The 13,397-nt window shown below is 37.7% G+C and overlaps 1 protein-coding gene across 1 annotated transcript in view; it reads right to left on the reverse strand.

Moving 5' to 3' along the window:
• Positions 1–9,046: 9,046 nt before the first annotated feature.
• The window catches only part of LOC149843941 (mitochondrial import inner membrane translocase subunit TIM22-4-like), a 118,254-nt gene continuing 113,903 nt past the window's right edge, over positions 9,047–13,397 (reverse strand). Inside the window, exon 4 of the mRNA XM_090000180.1 lies at positions 9,047–9,656. Coding sequence (XP_089856306.1) covers positions 9,571–9,656 — 86 coding nt within the window. The 3' untranslated portion in view covers positions 9,047–9,570. The remainder of the gene's footprint in view (positions 9,657–13,397) is intronic.

The raw sequence follows: 13,397 nt of genomic DNA on the forward strand, positions 1-13,397 counted from the left end.
TACCAAATTTACCAACATGTCCTCAGGAGCGAAACGTCAGGGAAAGAGCTTTATCTTGACCTCATCACGTCATCGTGCCATCGCAGACTGTATTACCTATCCATTACCTGCCCATAAAATGGGTCAGTTTCGCTAAAAACTGGCAGGTGCACAGACATGACAATATTGAACATAATTAAGCAGAATAATTTAATATGTCAAGTAGACAGACAATTATATAGCAATTTAATTTCAACAGATTCACAGAGCAACTATCATGAGCACAATGCTAAAATTATTACAAGCATTTTACTGGCACAAGTAGGCTAACTATTACAAGCAAAGCATTGCACAAGAAAGTTAACTAGTAAAATACAATGCTTCTCAACCACACACACAATTCCATAAGTATTGAACCTGTTGTACCCTATAACTTTCATACGTGCATAACTAAACACATTGTGTGATTGGATTTAAATTATGTTTCGATATTAACTGGCCAAGCGGGTATGCACAAGGCACGACTCTAGAAACAACCTAGACTGATCCGGGGGTTTATTATGCTATGTATTTTATGATAACCCGGATAGCTGACTGAGTCTGCACCTAAGGGAACGGTCGGTGACCAAGAGAGAAATCCCCAGAGCAGCATAAACAATGGATGCATCCCAAACATGGAGAGCTACCACCTAGGATAATTATGGTAGTCTCATTCCCCTAACTCTGATGACTGGGGAAGCCGAGTCTTTTGCTCGTAACTGCCATTAATGGTCTGTCCATCGAAGTTTTGTACCTTCCTGTCCTCTCTCCTGACAGGAGTCAGCAATTTGAATGAGTACATCAGAGGTAGTTAACTGAAGACCCATTCTACATACTCTGACCTTTCGGCCAATTCGAGTATCTTGCCGATGAAGGCGGAAACATCACTTATTTAGGTGATCACAACATTTTGTTATTTGCACTCATCGAGGTTGCCACAACCTACTCATCCAATCATCGCAACGTAAGAAGACGTACTTATCAAAAAGTATGGTCGTACTTGTCAAAAGTACGACTACGATGAAAAGGAAATGGTTCCACAAAAGAAACCCCAACAGATATTATCTGCAAAAGAATTAATACAACACAGCCTGGCAAAATAAGTCTTGAATTCACTTCAACAACATTTTTCATATTTCATGATGCAAGGTCATCTCAGATCTCTCGTCCGATCAACAAAGTACTTAACATGTTGTGCATGTCTAAAAGTACGCTATACTGAACCAGGGAGGTGTGTGGGCTTCTTAAAAGGAACACCCAACACACAATTTCATAACGATCCAAAGAATAAAGGAGTGCTCATTTGACACGATTCATCCTTAAAAGCCATAATGCCACATTAAGTCATTCACGCAAGGCACAACACTATCAATCTTGCATCCAAAATTTATCTTAGTATCGACATGTGACACTACATTGATAAATAAAGAATGGGTCCTTCAACAAAACCTCACTCATTCATATGCTCATGCCCCTGATCGGGGTTATTCAAATTGGGTCGCAGCTCGAATCAGGGTTATAAAATATTTCTCTCAAGTGTGCGGACTTGGGAGGACTCAAATACAACTTCGAAATCCTGCGAGGATTAAAACATAACTTTGCAAAAGTTGTGCCATTTGAAGAGCACTGGGTTCGCAGGAGGAAACCCTCATTTAAAGAACTGCAATGCACAAGTACAACTTCTAGTGTTTTGAAAACAACTGAATCAGGATAGGCACAAGACTTCATTTATGTAAGTACATATTTACCATAAATGTGAGCATATGCAGGTTATAACATGACGATAAGCAACTCTCGACTTGCGATGCCGCACATCAAGCGAAAAACACATAAGTAACACACGAGGTGCCAAACCCATACCTTGACCACTTAGATAAGCAAACACATAAGGTCATAAGTAATACACAAGACACGAAGTCGTACCTCACTCAAAGGAAATGTGCACGCAAAAATGGATGCAAGCAAACAAGGGCATATGTATTTCAAGAAATACAAAACCACACCTCAACTCATAAGCAACTATGCAAAATAATGATCGAAGAATGAAATTGTACATCGACCCATAGGAACGTACATGCAAGTATATATGCAAACAATTAAGGGCATAAGTATTGAAAAAATACGAAACCACCTTCAACCACATAAGCAAATACGCAAATTAATACTCAAAGAGTAAAATCATACATCGACTCATAAATATGCAAACAAGAAAATATGCAATGCAGAAGCAATATAAATCTAAGCATATCTAGCATGGGCATCTTAATTATTTCAACTTAAATAGGTTCATTTATTGCCCTTTGTGCGACTTTACCCTACCTCGAAATGTCGTGTAGTTGCGTACATTTATGCGTGAGGATAATACGAGGGTCCGACCGTGAAGCACAAACGGGACCTATTGCGTAAATCTGCAAGAGTGTGAGAGTTATAATGACGTAGTTGACAAAAAGAACAGAAGGGCAGTGGTAAGACCTGCCCTGTCGGCGGAATCAAATGAGTGGTAAAGGTATCAGCCCCTGACTGACCAAACAACGAATGACAGGGGCCTTGGCCCCTGTCTGACAGGACAACGGATGGCAGGGGCCTCAGCCTCCGCATGACAAAACAGTGAATGGCAAGGGTCGAGGCCCCTGCCGGCCAAAACATTGAACGACAGGGGTCTCGGCCCCTGCCTGCCAAAACAACAAACGATAGGGGTCTCGGCCCCTGCCTGCCAAAACATCAAGCGGTAGGGGTCTCGGCCCCTGCATGCCAAAACAACAAACGGTAGGGGTCTCGGCTCCTGCCTGCCAAAACATTAAACGACAGGGGTCTCGGCCCCTGCCAGCCAAAACATCAAACGGCAGGGGTCTCGGCCCCTGATTAACGAAATAAATAAATGGCAAGGGCCTTGGCCCCTGCCTGACAAAACAGCCAATGGCGGAGGCCTCGGCCCCTGCCTCACAAAAACAACAAATGGCAGGGACTTGGGTCTCTGCCTGACAATACTGGACGACAGAGGCCTCGGTCCCTGCAAAACAATGAATGGCAGTGGCTTCAGTCCCTGCCAGATAAAACAGAAACTGGCAGGGGCCTTGGCCCCTGCCTGACGAAACGAAATAATGGCAGGGGGGGTCCGGCCCCTGCCTGACGGAACAACGGCAAAATAAGGGGGAAGGTGCGACAGGGGGGTGTCGATCCCCTGCCACCCTTCAAGAGAAAAAAAAGAGGCGGAGGGTGCCGCAGGGGTGACTGGCCCCCTGCCGGCTCTCCGACAACTTCAAGAGAGAGGGGGAGACGACAGGGGCCCCGTAGGCCACCTGTCGGGCCTCCGATAGATGCAGAGGGAGCAGGAAGAGGATCAGAAGGCGAGGGAGGAGAAGGCCGAGGAGATAGAGAGCGTACCTAGAAGGAGGCGTCGTCGTCGCTGTCGACTCACCTGCGAGGTCGTCGGTGGCGGCGATTGGAGAGAGGCAACAACGTCGGGAGGAGAGGAGGAAGAGGAAAAAAGAAGGGAGGTGTGCCTCCCCTCCCCTCCCGAGATGCTCTTAAAGAGCTTGGGGTGATCTTCGGGGAAACTTTAAAAGGGTTTCCCTTATTCTGCTGTCGAGGGGGGGGGGGCTGCGCGGGTGAGGTGCGGCGCACAGGGGGGTTTTGTTTTTTAAACAAAACCTCTCTTGCGTCGGGTTTTAAAAACCCGAACGAGGGCGGGCCCGGGTCGGGTCCAGACCCGACCTGGCCCAGGTCTGATTTTTTTTTTTTTTGAAAACGCAGGTTTTACACTCATTGCTTTCCTATCATACCTATACCATATGGTTGAACTCTGACTTCTCAGATGTCTTGTGTGAATCCATAGACTGAGATCCACATCGATGGCCTTCTTTGCGAGCAACTGCAACTATTGACTGATCAACTACAATTGTTAGTTGTTCATTGCTTTCATATTCCACCCATACCATATGATCGAACTCTGACTTCCTAGACATCTTATGTGAATCTATAGATTGGGATCCACATTGTTTGCCTTTCTTGCGAGCATCTGCAATTATTAGTCATTTATTGCTTTCCTATCCCACCCATACCATATGATCTAACATCGACTTCTCAGACATCTTACATGAAATTATACAACTTGAACACCTTCTTTTTCATATCTATTTTCCAAAGAACCCAATAGTAGTTACCTGATTGACAGGAATTAAGAGCTGCAACATAAATCAAGTTTAAGGTTGTGCATGTGAAACAAAACATAACATATAAATATGTACATATGTGAAGTTTAATTTCCAGGTTTTACACATGTACTGCACGTACAGTAGAACAAATATATTACAATCATACCTGTAACAATCATATACAAAGTCAAGACAAAAGAGTCATTTGAGCAACTCATTAAAAAATACTAGATAAATAAAAAGAAACAATTTATTAAATAACTCTTAACAAATCCTACTATTTACAAAGCATATATACTCTAACATATTGTTATTCATGATTTCACCTGTTATAACCAATTTCACTACATATACTATACTTGTATAACACAACATTCTTGTGTTTTGCTCTTTGTTTCTTCACCTTAGCCGTCCTTTAAAAACCACTTTTGTTGGATAGACATGCATAAGAGTCAATAAAGCAATGTGTGAGATATTATCTGTCATAAAAAATAATGAATATACATTATATGTAGCTCAATATGATTCAACTGTGAAAAACTTGTCATAGTAATCCTCTGGTTACCTCATACAATATGCATGATCGCATGTTTGCATGAAATCTCGCTAACATGCCACTATTTATAAGAGTATTTTTTGTTGTCAAGATCAACACTATAATCGTGAGATCGATCACGGGCTTCGTACCGACGTCGATGGCAATGCATTACTTATACACGTAATTGTGTTTTTCTCTTTAAATCTTTTAGCTTTTCTTTTACCTTCAATACCACAACACCTAACATATGTTATCCGAAATTCTTTATTTTTCTCAAAAACTTTCATTAGCATAGGACGAAGTCTTTCAATAAGAGGAATTAGGGACTTGTCACATAAAGCGAGAATCCATGAATTGAAGTTCTTTATTATATTAGACGTTAAACACCCATATCTTTTCACTAGAAAGTAAATGTTAGCCCAATATTTCGGTCTCTTGTAAGGTATCATCCTGCTCTCAATTTTTTTTTTAAAAAAAAAACTGCATTGTCATCTTGTGGTTGTTCAAGCTTCACTTCACCAAAGTGCAATGAGTGGTGAACCAAATTTCTTAGAAAAGTTCACCATCAAATGCTTTATGTAATATCCAACATGACATGTAAGCCATGCATGGGAGACATCATATTTTAGACCTTCATGCCTATATGAGATTACTGTAAGTTATATTCATCAAAGTGTATGAGTTTTTTCTTTAGATTCTTCAAAAATCACACCCATAAATTCTTCGACTCCTTATCAATGACTACAAATGTTATAAGAAACATCCCACTACAATGATCAATATTGTGGGTCAACAAAAATATACATGTATATCTTCTTTTTTGGAACATGTCATCTACCATAAGAACTAGAGGGCATTCTTTCAAAAACTCATTAATGCTTGGACAAATGGATAAGAACATGTACTGAAATTGATCTTTTTGATTGGTCTCAATGTACCCTAACAATCATCGGTTAGCCTTCATCAAATTATTCAAATAAGTGAAAAGCATCATGAAGGACTCTTTGAATGAATCATATATCAACAACTTAGTTTGTTATTGTCTATGACATGCTTGTTTGTAAGTAACCTTTATATCTTCCTCACGATTAATGTCATTCATAATTTCTCCTGGAGTTATCTTCGGGTTATCATGCATGTGTTTATGATTAACACTTGAAATCCATTTATAGGACATTTTTTCACTATAATGTTGCTTAGTGTTCCACCACATGTATACTCGCTTTGATACTTATTCACTTGAAAGAAACTTGTTTTGTTCACCTTTGTACAATAAATCTTCTAGGGGCAATCATGAATGTGACAATGACACTATTATTGCAGTTCTTTAAAAAATTTGTTTTATAGTTATTCTTAATCATACAATATTTAAAAAACTCACTAGAGTGCTAAAGATCATTAAACTTTTTGCTGAAAGTAATTTTTTGATCATTTTACCCTGTTGTTAGCCACTAAAATTGTTCACAATCATTAAGCTGTTCGTTATGCAAGTCATCATACAAACGAGATGCCTCCACTTCAATGATTTTCAATTGATCTTTATTGTAGGAGAATTCATAGAACGAGAACCTATTCAATCACATCTTTTTAGTGTAATAACATAAAACAATTATATTGTCCTATAAATGTTTATATAGCTTATGCAATATACCAAGGGTTCGACTTCTCAAATGTTATATGTCCTATGTCATCAATGTTAGTCATCATCATTGATATCATCCAATTTTCCACTATCAACGTGGTAGTTGCTACCACTAATTAATTGTTCGGTTGTGCATACTAAATCAAAATTTATTATATATATCGCTTCCTTTGCTACCATGTATTCAGCATTCCTACATTTCTAACATTTAAGATTAACCATGAAAACTTTATTGGCACATACTCAAATTTTATGAAGTTCAGTCAAATTATTGCTTACATTACAAAGTCCAAGAACTTGTACATAGTTTTGTCATCTGCTCGAGAAGGTTGGATGTCATTCAAATTACTGCAATGAAGATCACGACACTGATTTTCCCACGTAGTTTCGTATCCTCTGCATTGATCCTTTGATCATGTATAACATCAATTATTTATTCTTAATTGTCTGTGTGTTGAATATCTATATTCTTAATTGGTTTAAGCAACCGCATGCCCTCTGTGTGTCTGAGCTGAATGTTTGGAATGTTACTATTGTTTACTGTTTAAGACTGTTGGATGATTGTCATAGGACTAAGCTTGATAGATGCATATTCTCTACTTATTCTTTAGCTTTGTGAGCAACTAAGTAAACATCACCACAAAATAACATTGATTTCATATCATCATCATCCAACACATCCATCCATATATGTTGGCTATCTAGGTTCGAAGAAAAAATGTATTAGATGATCATTGACTCCAAATATCCAGTTTTATGAGACATCGAAGCTATAGATTCTTCATAGCTACTATTTTTTAGAGATTGTTATAGATCTCCAAGTAGGGTGATCAGTGTTATGGTAATGTACTATAACTATTTTAGAGTTCATTATTATCAACCTACACCAACCACACAACATATTATTTATCTAATGAAAATAACATGTGAGAAAATATCATCCATTACACTTCATGCATTCAATTAAGATAACTACCTACAACAATCACTCTAAAAATCAATTACCCACTATAAACCCTAAACCCTTATTAAATCTTGTGCACAATAAACTCTAACTCCATTATTCTAACAGAAAAATATCGAATATTAACTAAAGGACAAGTAGACAAATATAAATCAACTACATCACAAACAAATATATATCTATAAAAAAACCTAAACATAGCAAATCCTAAACGATAAATTTGGTGACAAATATTAAATAAAATATGAGAGAACATAAAAAAAACATCTATAACAACAACCAAATACAAATATGCATGGAGCTATTAAATGCTCATATTTCCAAAAAAATAAAAAAATTTAGAATGAAATATAATATATATGTAGCTCATATGGAACTCAACTTTTGACCTAACTGAGGAAGTCAATGAGAATGATGATATCACAACCTCATCGAAATGCATCAAAAAAAATTACAAGACTCACTGCAAGGGGAGAGGGAAAATGCTTAAGGTTCTAGAGGGAAAAGAGTTACAGTTATTTTCATAAATAAACAAAATGAACAAAAATGCCTATATATGATTCAACAACGCATGCAAAGTTACGCAAGTTCGCATGCCAAAAATCTTTGCAGATCAATATGTATTTGCAGATCTCTTGAGAGAAACTTCACATATTAAGAAGATATATATTTGAACTTAGTTAGGTATTTGCGAAGTTTCAAGGTTTGAGCTTAAAACAATGTTTGCAAATATTATTATGTGAACTTCGTGATGTTCACAAAAAAAAATGTGCATATCCTTTAAGTGAGAGTTTATGATACCCGACAAACAAAACGATATATCATGTAAACTTCGTGAGTTTCGCACATGCAAAACGTAAAAGGGTTCTAACAAAGTTGGCTATTTGAGTGTTTGGTCATCGAGCAAATTTTGGCAAATTGTAAGGTTTAAAAAAAAACACATTATTTTTGCCGTAGAGTACAATAATTTTCCATAAAAAAAACTTGGTCACTGAAAGTTTTTCTTAGTGGCATTTGTTTCATACACTTTCTTATGAAAGAGGCGCTCTTTTTTAGGAAATATGCCCTTCCTACAAAGGGTGAAACAAACATGTTTTTGAGAAATATATGATGGGAACCACACGCTAAATGCAAAAAAATAGCTTTCCTGTCAAAATGGGTGCATACCTCCCCAGGAAGCATTTCCCTCAAAAGTGGCCCTTTCAAAGGAAAGAGGCTTCCCTTGAGTGAGAGTGTAACAAACGCCCCCCCCACTGAAGAGATTTGTTCAAATCCAACAAGAATCATTCTCACCTAAATGAGAAGGATTCTCGTCAGCTCCATTTTCTCACGTCAAAGCAAACATGAGAATGAAGCGTGAGAGAGTTTCACTTGTGGAGGCAAACGAGAGTTGTTTTCTCATTTGCACGTGATTTGGAATCATTTGATTTGGAATCGTTTCTGACCTCTATAGCTGAATAGAATAGATTCTCTCACGTCAAAGCAAACATGAGGGAATGAACCGTGAGAGAGTGACTCACTTGCTGAGGCAAATGTGAATTGTTTTCTGATTTGGGTGTGATTTGGAATCACAAGAGGCCCTTGCGATTCTGGATCTCATTTGATTTGGAATCGCTTTTGGCAGGGAAACGCCAATGTGCCCTTAGTGAAAAGTATGTCAGAACAAAACCTCTATAGTTGAATAGATCTAACATCAAGCCAATGGTTACAATGTTTTAAACAGAAGAAAATTAAGAATAACAAAAAAAACAAGGCATCATGCCTCATGATCTAAATGAAAATGAAAAATTTCAGAACTTCCAAACCTTGTTTCTTATAGTTTGAGAGACGTCTCCAACTACTGCTTTTCCATTCTACATTTTTTTGCCGCTATCTGAACAACTTTCCTATAGTTGCACTAATGGATGATTGTCAGAAAAGTTCCTTCTAATGATGGATCACAAGCAATGATGACACAAATAATCATGCACGTAGAGGAACCATGGAATAACCATCTTGATGGCAGCTGCAGAACGCTGAACAAACAGTATTATTGACCTCATTGTAAGCAAATAACATTCCCAACGCCAGAAAGTGCACACATTGCAATGCCAGTGCGCACCAAAGAGACAGCCAAGCTGTCGTGATTCAGTCATTCTCAAACCTTCAGCTTATTATATGCAAGTAATAGAAGAACCGAAAGGCCATTACATGGTGCCAAGAATGCTAAAAAATAAGGGGAAAAATGGATCTTCTGACGTAAGGTATGGCTTTGTTAATCGTGCCTGTCCAAGAATTTCTCGATCAAAACTGAAAATGCAGCAAAACCTGCACAACCTGCACATGCTGCCTTTGGACCACCTGCAGTGCAATTACATCCATTAATACTGATTAACAAAACTAGTACATTCAAACTAGGTTAGGTGCAGTAAATTGCAGTCAACAGATCAATCTTATGTAGTTTATACAAGGGCTGCAATACAGACGGAATGTTCTCAAAGGAGAAAAAAGGGCCATGGTTCAACACATCAATTAAGCAACAATGGACCTTTTCATTTATGTGCCACTCTTAGAAACTGCAGCTTACTCAACGACCTGGTCAGATTTAGTCAATCTCGATCTCAGAGAACCACATCCTTACAAATATTATAGAACTTTGTCAAAGCAATATACTTTATGCATAGTACAGATCTAATTATCCAGTTACAGGATATAAACAATGCAGCTTTAGGTTCTTTGCCAGTGATTTGGGGAGCTTTTTCATTTTTCCAACTTTAGAGATGGACGATGTGGTCTTCAGCCCAAGAAGTTGAAACACTGCCACCTTTATAGTGTTTTAGGTTGCAATACCGTACACTTCCTAGCTTCAAAATTGGACGACATTTCCATGTCAGATTAAAAGAAAGAAACAGTGTCACCTCCAGTTCATCTCAGGGTGCTTCAGGCTGCCATTGAGCAAAAACGTCCAGGCACCCCTTGGGAAGCAAGCATTGCAGTGTCTCAGATTGGAAAAAAGAAAGTCCAGAATGAGGATTCCACAAATATATTCTCCTACATCACATGGACATACCTAAAAAGGACATAGGGACACCCCATTTTCGTGCAGTTTCCCTTAGCAACAGCATATAAGGGGAATGATATAGGAGTAAATTGGACTATCCTTGTGACATAGATATCCTTTTAAATTTGTGAAATCCATTTCACAAAATTAACAAGGTTCAACTCATGGTACTCGGCCTCAACAAAGAATAAAAACCTATCTCTGCCCTGACACCAAATATCAAAATTTTGGACAAGAAAATAAAAGATGATAGTCACCAATGTATGCTCCACTCAGCATGGGATTAGGACCATCTCAAAAGCTGAAAGCAACGAGAGGAGCCCATGAAATATATAGCGAACATATTTAACATTCTGAGAACTGTAGACATATATGCCTGTTAGTAAGGCATCTGTAACAAAGACATCAACATATTAGAGAAAGAATAGGAGGACCCGCCAAAAAAGGATCTGAAAAGAACAAATAGCAAGTCATATGCAGATAAGAATTAGAAGTAACATTTTTTTCATGATAAATAGCTGATAAAAACATAAATATCATGTTTAAAACACAATATTTATGTTTTTGACAAAAAACTCGCGAGAAATTACCGTTTTTAACTTTCAGGAAATTTCTCGGGATATTTTCATAAATCTCACGAAATTTGTCACTATGGCTACAAGTGTAGCTTTATACTCCCCAAGGTTCAGTAGAGTCTATCTTCATCCAATTGAATTCTTCCTTACAAAACAAAAGTTACAGGTGCAAGATCATTAAAGTACGAAAAGTTGATAGTTACGAGATTTCCCCCCTCTAGTTTACCCACTGGTTGCAAGACCAAAAATTGAGGCCATGAAAGCTCTGTATTGTAGAGCAAGACTGGGAACAAATTATATAAACAAGAAAAAGTTACAGAGTCAGAGAAGAAAGGCATACTTCGAGCCTAGGGCATATAGAGGCAGATCTTGCACCCAACAAGCTTTAGATGAGAAGAAAACCTCACACCCATAATCGAAATTTTGATAAACCGACAAAAAAGATTTAAGTTAAGTTTTGAAATAACTCTAACATTTGAGACAAAAAAATCTTGTGAACTTTTTTTTTATTTTCTATATTTTTGACATTTAAAAAGGTTCCATCGGCGGTAGAAACATATGAAAACTATGAGTTGATGCAATCGGAAAGTAGGGATTTGTTTGGTGTCATATGAAACGAGGATCGCAAATCTAAAATCTAGGAGGACTTACCGAGAGGGAAAGAGGATGACACAACGGCACCGGATGGTGATGGAGTAGCCTTTATGTATTGTTGAAGGGCCTCTGCTAATTGAGCGATGGACAAGTCTTTGAGTTCACCTCTGCTTTTGCTTGTCTCCTCTCGTCTATGAGTGTCTTCACTTGTCGAGCCCACCTTTCTTTTGAGCTTAGGGCATTCTGGTTTTATATGCCCCAGTTCATTATAATCATGGCAAATAAATTTTCTTTCACCTCCATTAAATTTTTTTTTAAAGTGAGGAGATCTATATGTCTTCACATGATTCCCGGGTCTTGATATGGCAACGTCGGTTAAAATGTATATATATAATATGTATATATACAATATACATATACATGTATATATGTATACATACTTCAGTATGTATACATATCCATATATGTATATACTAATGTGTGTACATATATATTATATATATGTAAATATGTTGTAACTATTTTTTTCCTTTTTCTTTCTTCTTTTTCCTTTTAGTTAGGTTCCTTTTGGACTAGTCAACATAAAGTTGACAAGTCAATAGAGCTGTTGGAACAGTCCAACAACTCTATTTGTAGTTGTTGGACTGTTCCAACTCTATTGAAACTACCTCTTGTGTATATATATGGGTGAACCCCCTCAGTATTTGTAATGTATTTCTTTGCATTTTGTAATTAATAAAATATATTTTATATATTCTTTGTTGTGGAGGACCCCTTTGTGAGTGTTTGTGAGTGTGTCCTTAGTGGCACTTTCGTGCTTGTCCATTTGGTTTATTGGTGGACATTTTGGTTTGTAATTGGAGGATCGTATTTCTTTACATGGTATCAAAGCAAGGTGCTCTTTGAGATTGAAGAAAGTTTGTTGGCTCGTGAAATTGTCTCTTTCATGCTCGTGTGGGTGGTTGCAACACAAGCTTGCTTTCTTTTTCGTGAATCGTCTCAAGTGTTTGTGTGATCAAGTTATGCTCTCTTAAAGGTTGACTTGTTCGTTGTGCTTGTTGATCTTCTCAAAGTTCGTGAAAGTGGTGTTCATATTTTTTGTGTTTTCTTTCTCATCTTCTCTCTTTCTATCTCTTCTTACACCTGTAGAAATGGGTGACAAAGAAAGTGTCACCATCATGCCCATGAAACTAAACGATACAAATTATGTTACGTGGCCTTCAATTATGAAGCATCACATTTGGACAAAAGGTTGTGGGGATTAATGGATGGTTTCTATCCGAAACCTAAACTAGTCCTCACTAAAGGGGAGAATGAGAAAGAAGTCATTTCCGATGTAGAAAAAACTTAAGTTACAGTTAATTATGAAAAAAAGTGGAAAGAGTGGAGAGTAAGACATGTCAAGATTGTCTTAGCTCATCAACAAAGTTGACATCAAAATCTGCTTTGGCTTTGCGAAATTCTTGCATGTCAACAATGCATGAGAATACCTCAAGAACATGTATTCCCTTAAGGATACAATTTACAAGACAAAGTTTGTACTATGACTCAAAGAAACAAAAGTATTAGAGAATATTATAACAAAGCCTTGACCCTACTTGAACCAAAGTGGCATTCTCCTGAAGATATTGAGCTCCGCCAAAGACAAATCGATGTTGAACATTTTTACCAATTTGTGAATTGTTTGAGGCCAGAATTTGAGTCTGCTAAATTGGTTCTTTTGCATAGAGACAAAGTTCCCTCTATTGTTGATACAATAGAGGAACTAAGCATGGAAGATAACAAGTTGAAAAAGAAATTCTCTTAAGAACAATGAAGAATTTGTGTTGACTGTCTCCAGACCCGAATCTTATGCCCGTACACATAGACCAC

This window comes from Nuphar pumila, chromosome 3 (assembly GCF_984573655.1).
Source record: "Nuphar pumila chromosome 3, dmNupPumi1.hap1.1, whole genome shotgun sequence".
In the NCBI taxonomy this organism is placed as follows: Eukaryota; Viridiplantae; Streptophyta; class Magnoliopsida; order Nymphaeales; family Nymphaeaceae; genus Nuphar; species Nuphar pumila.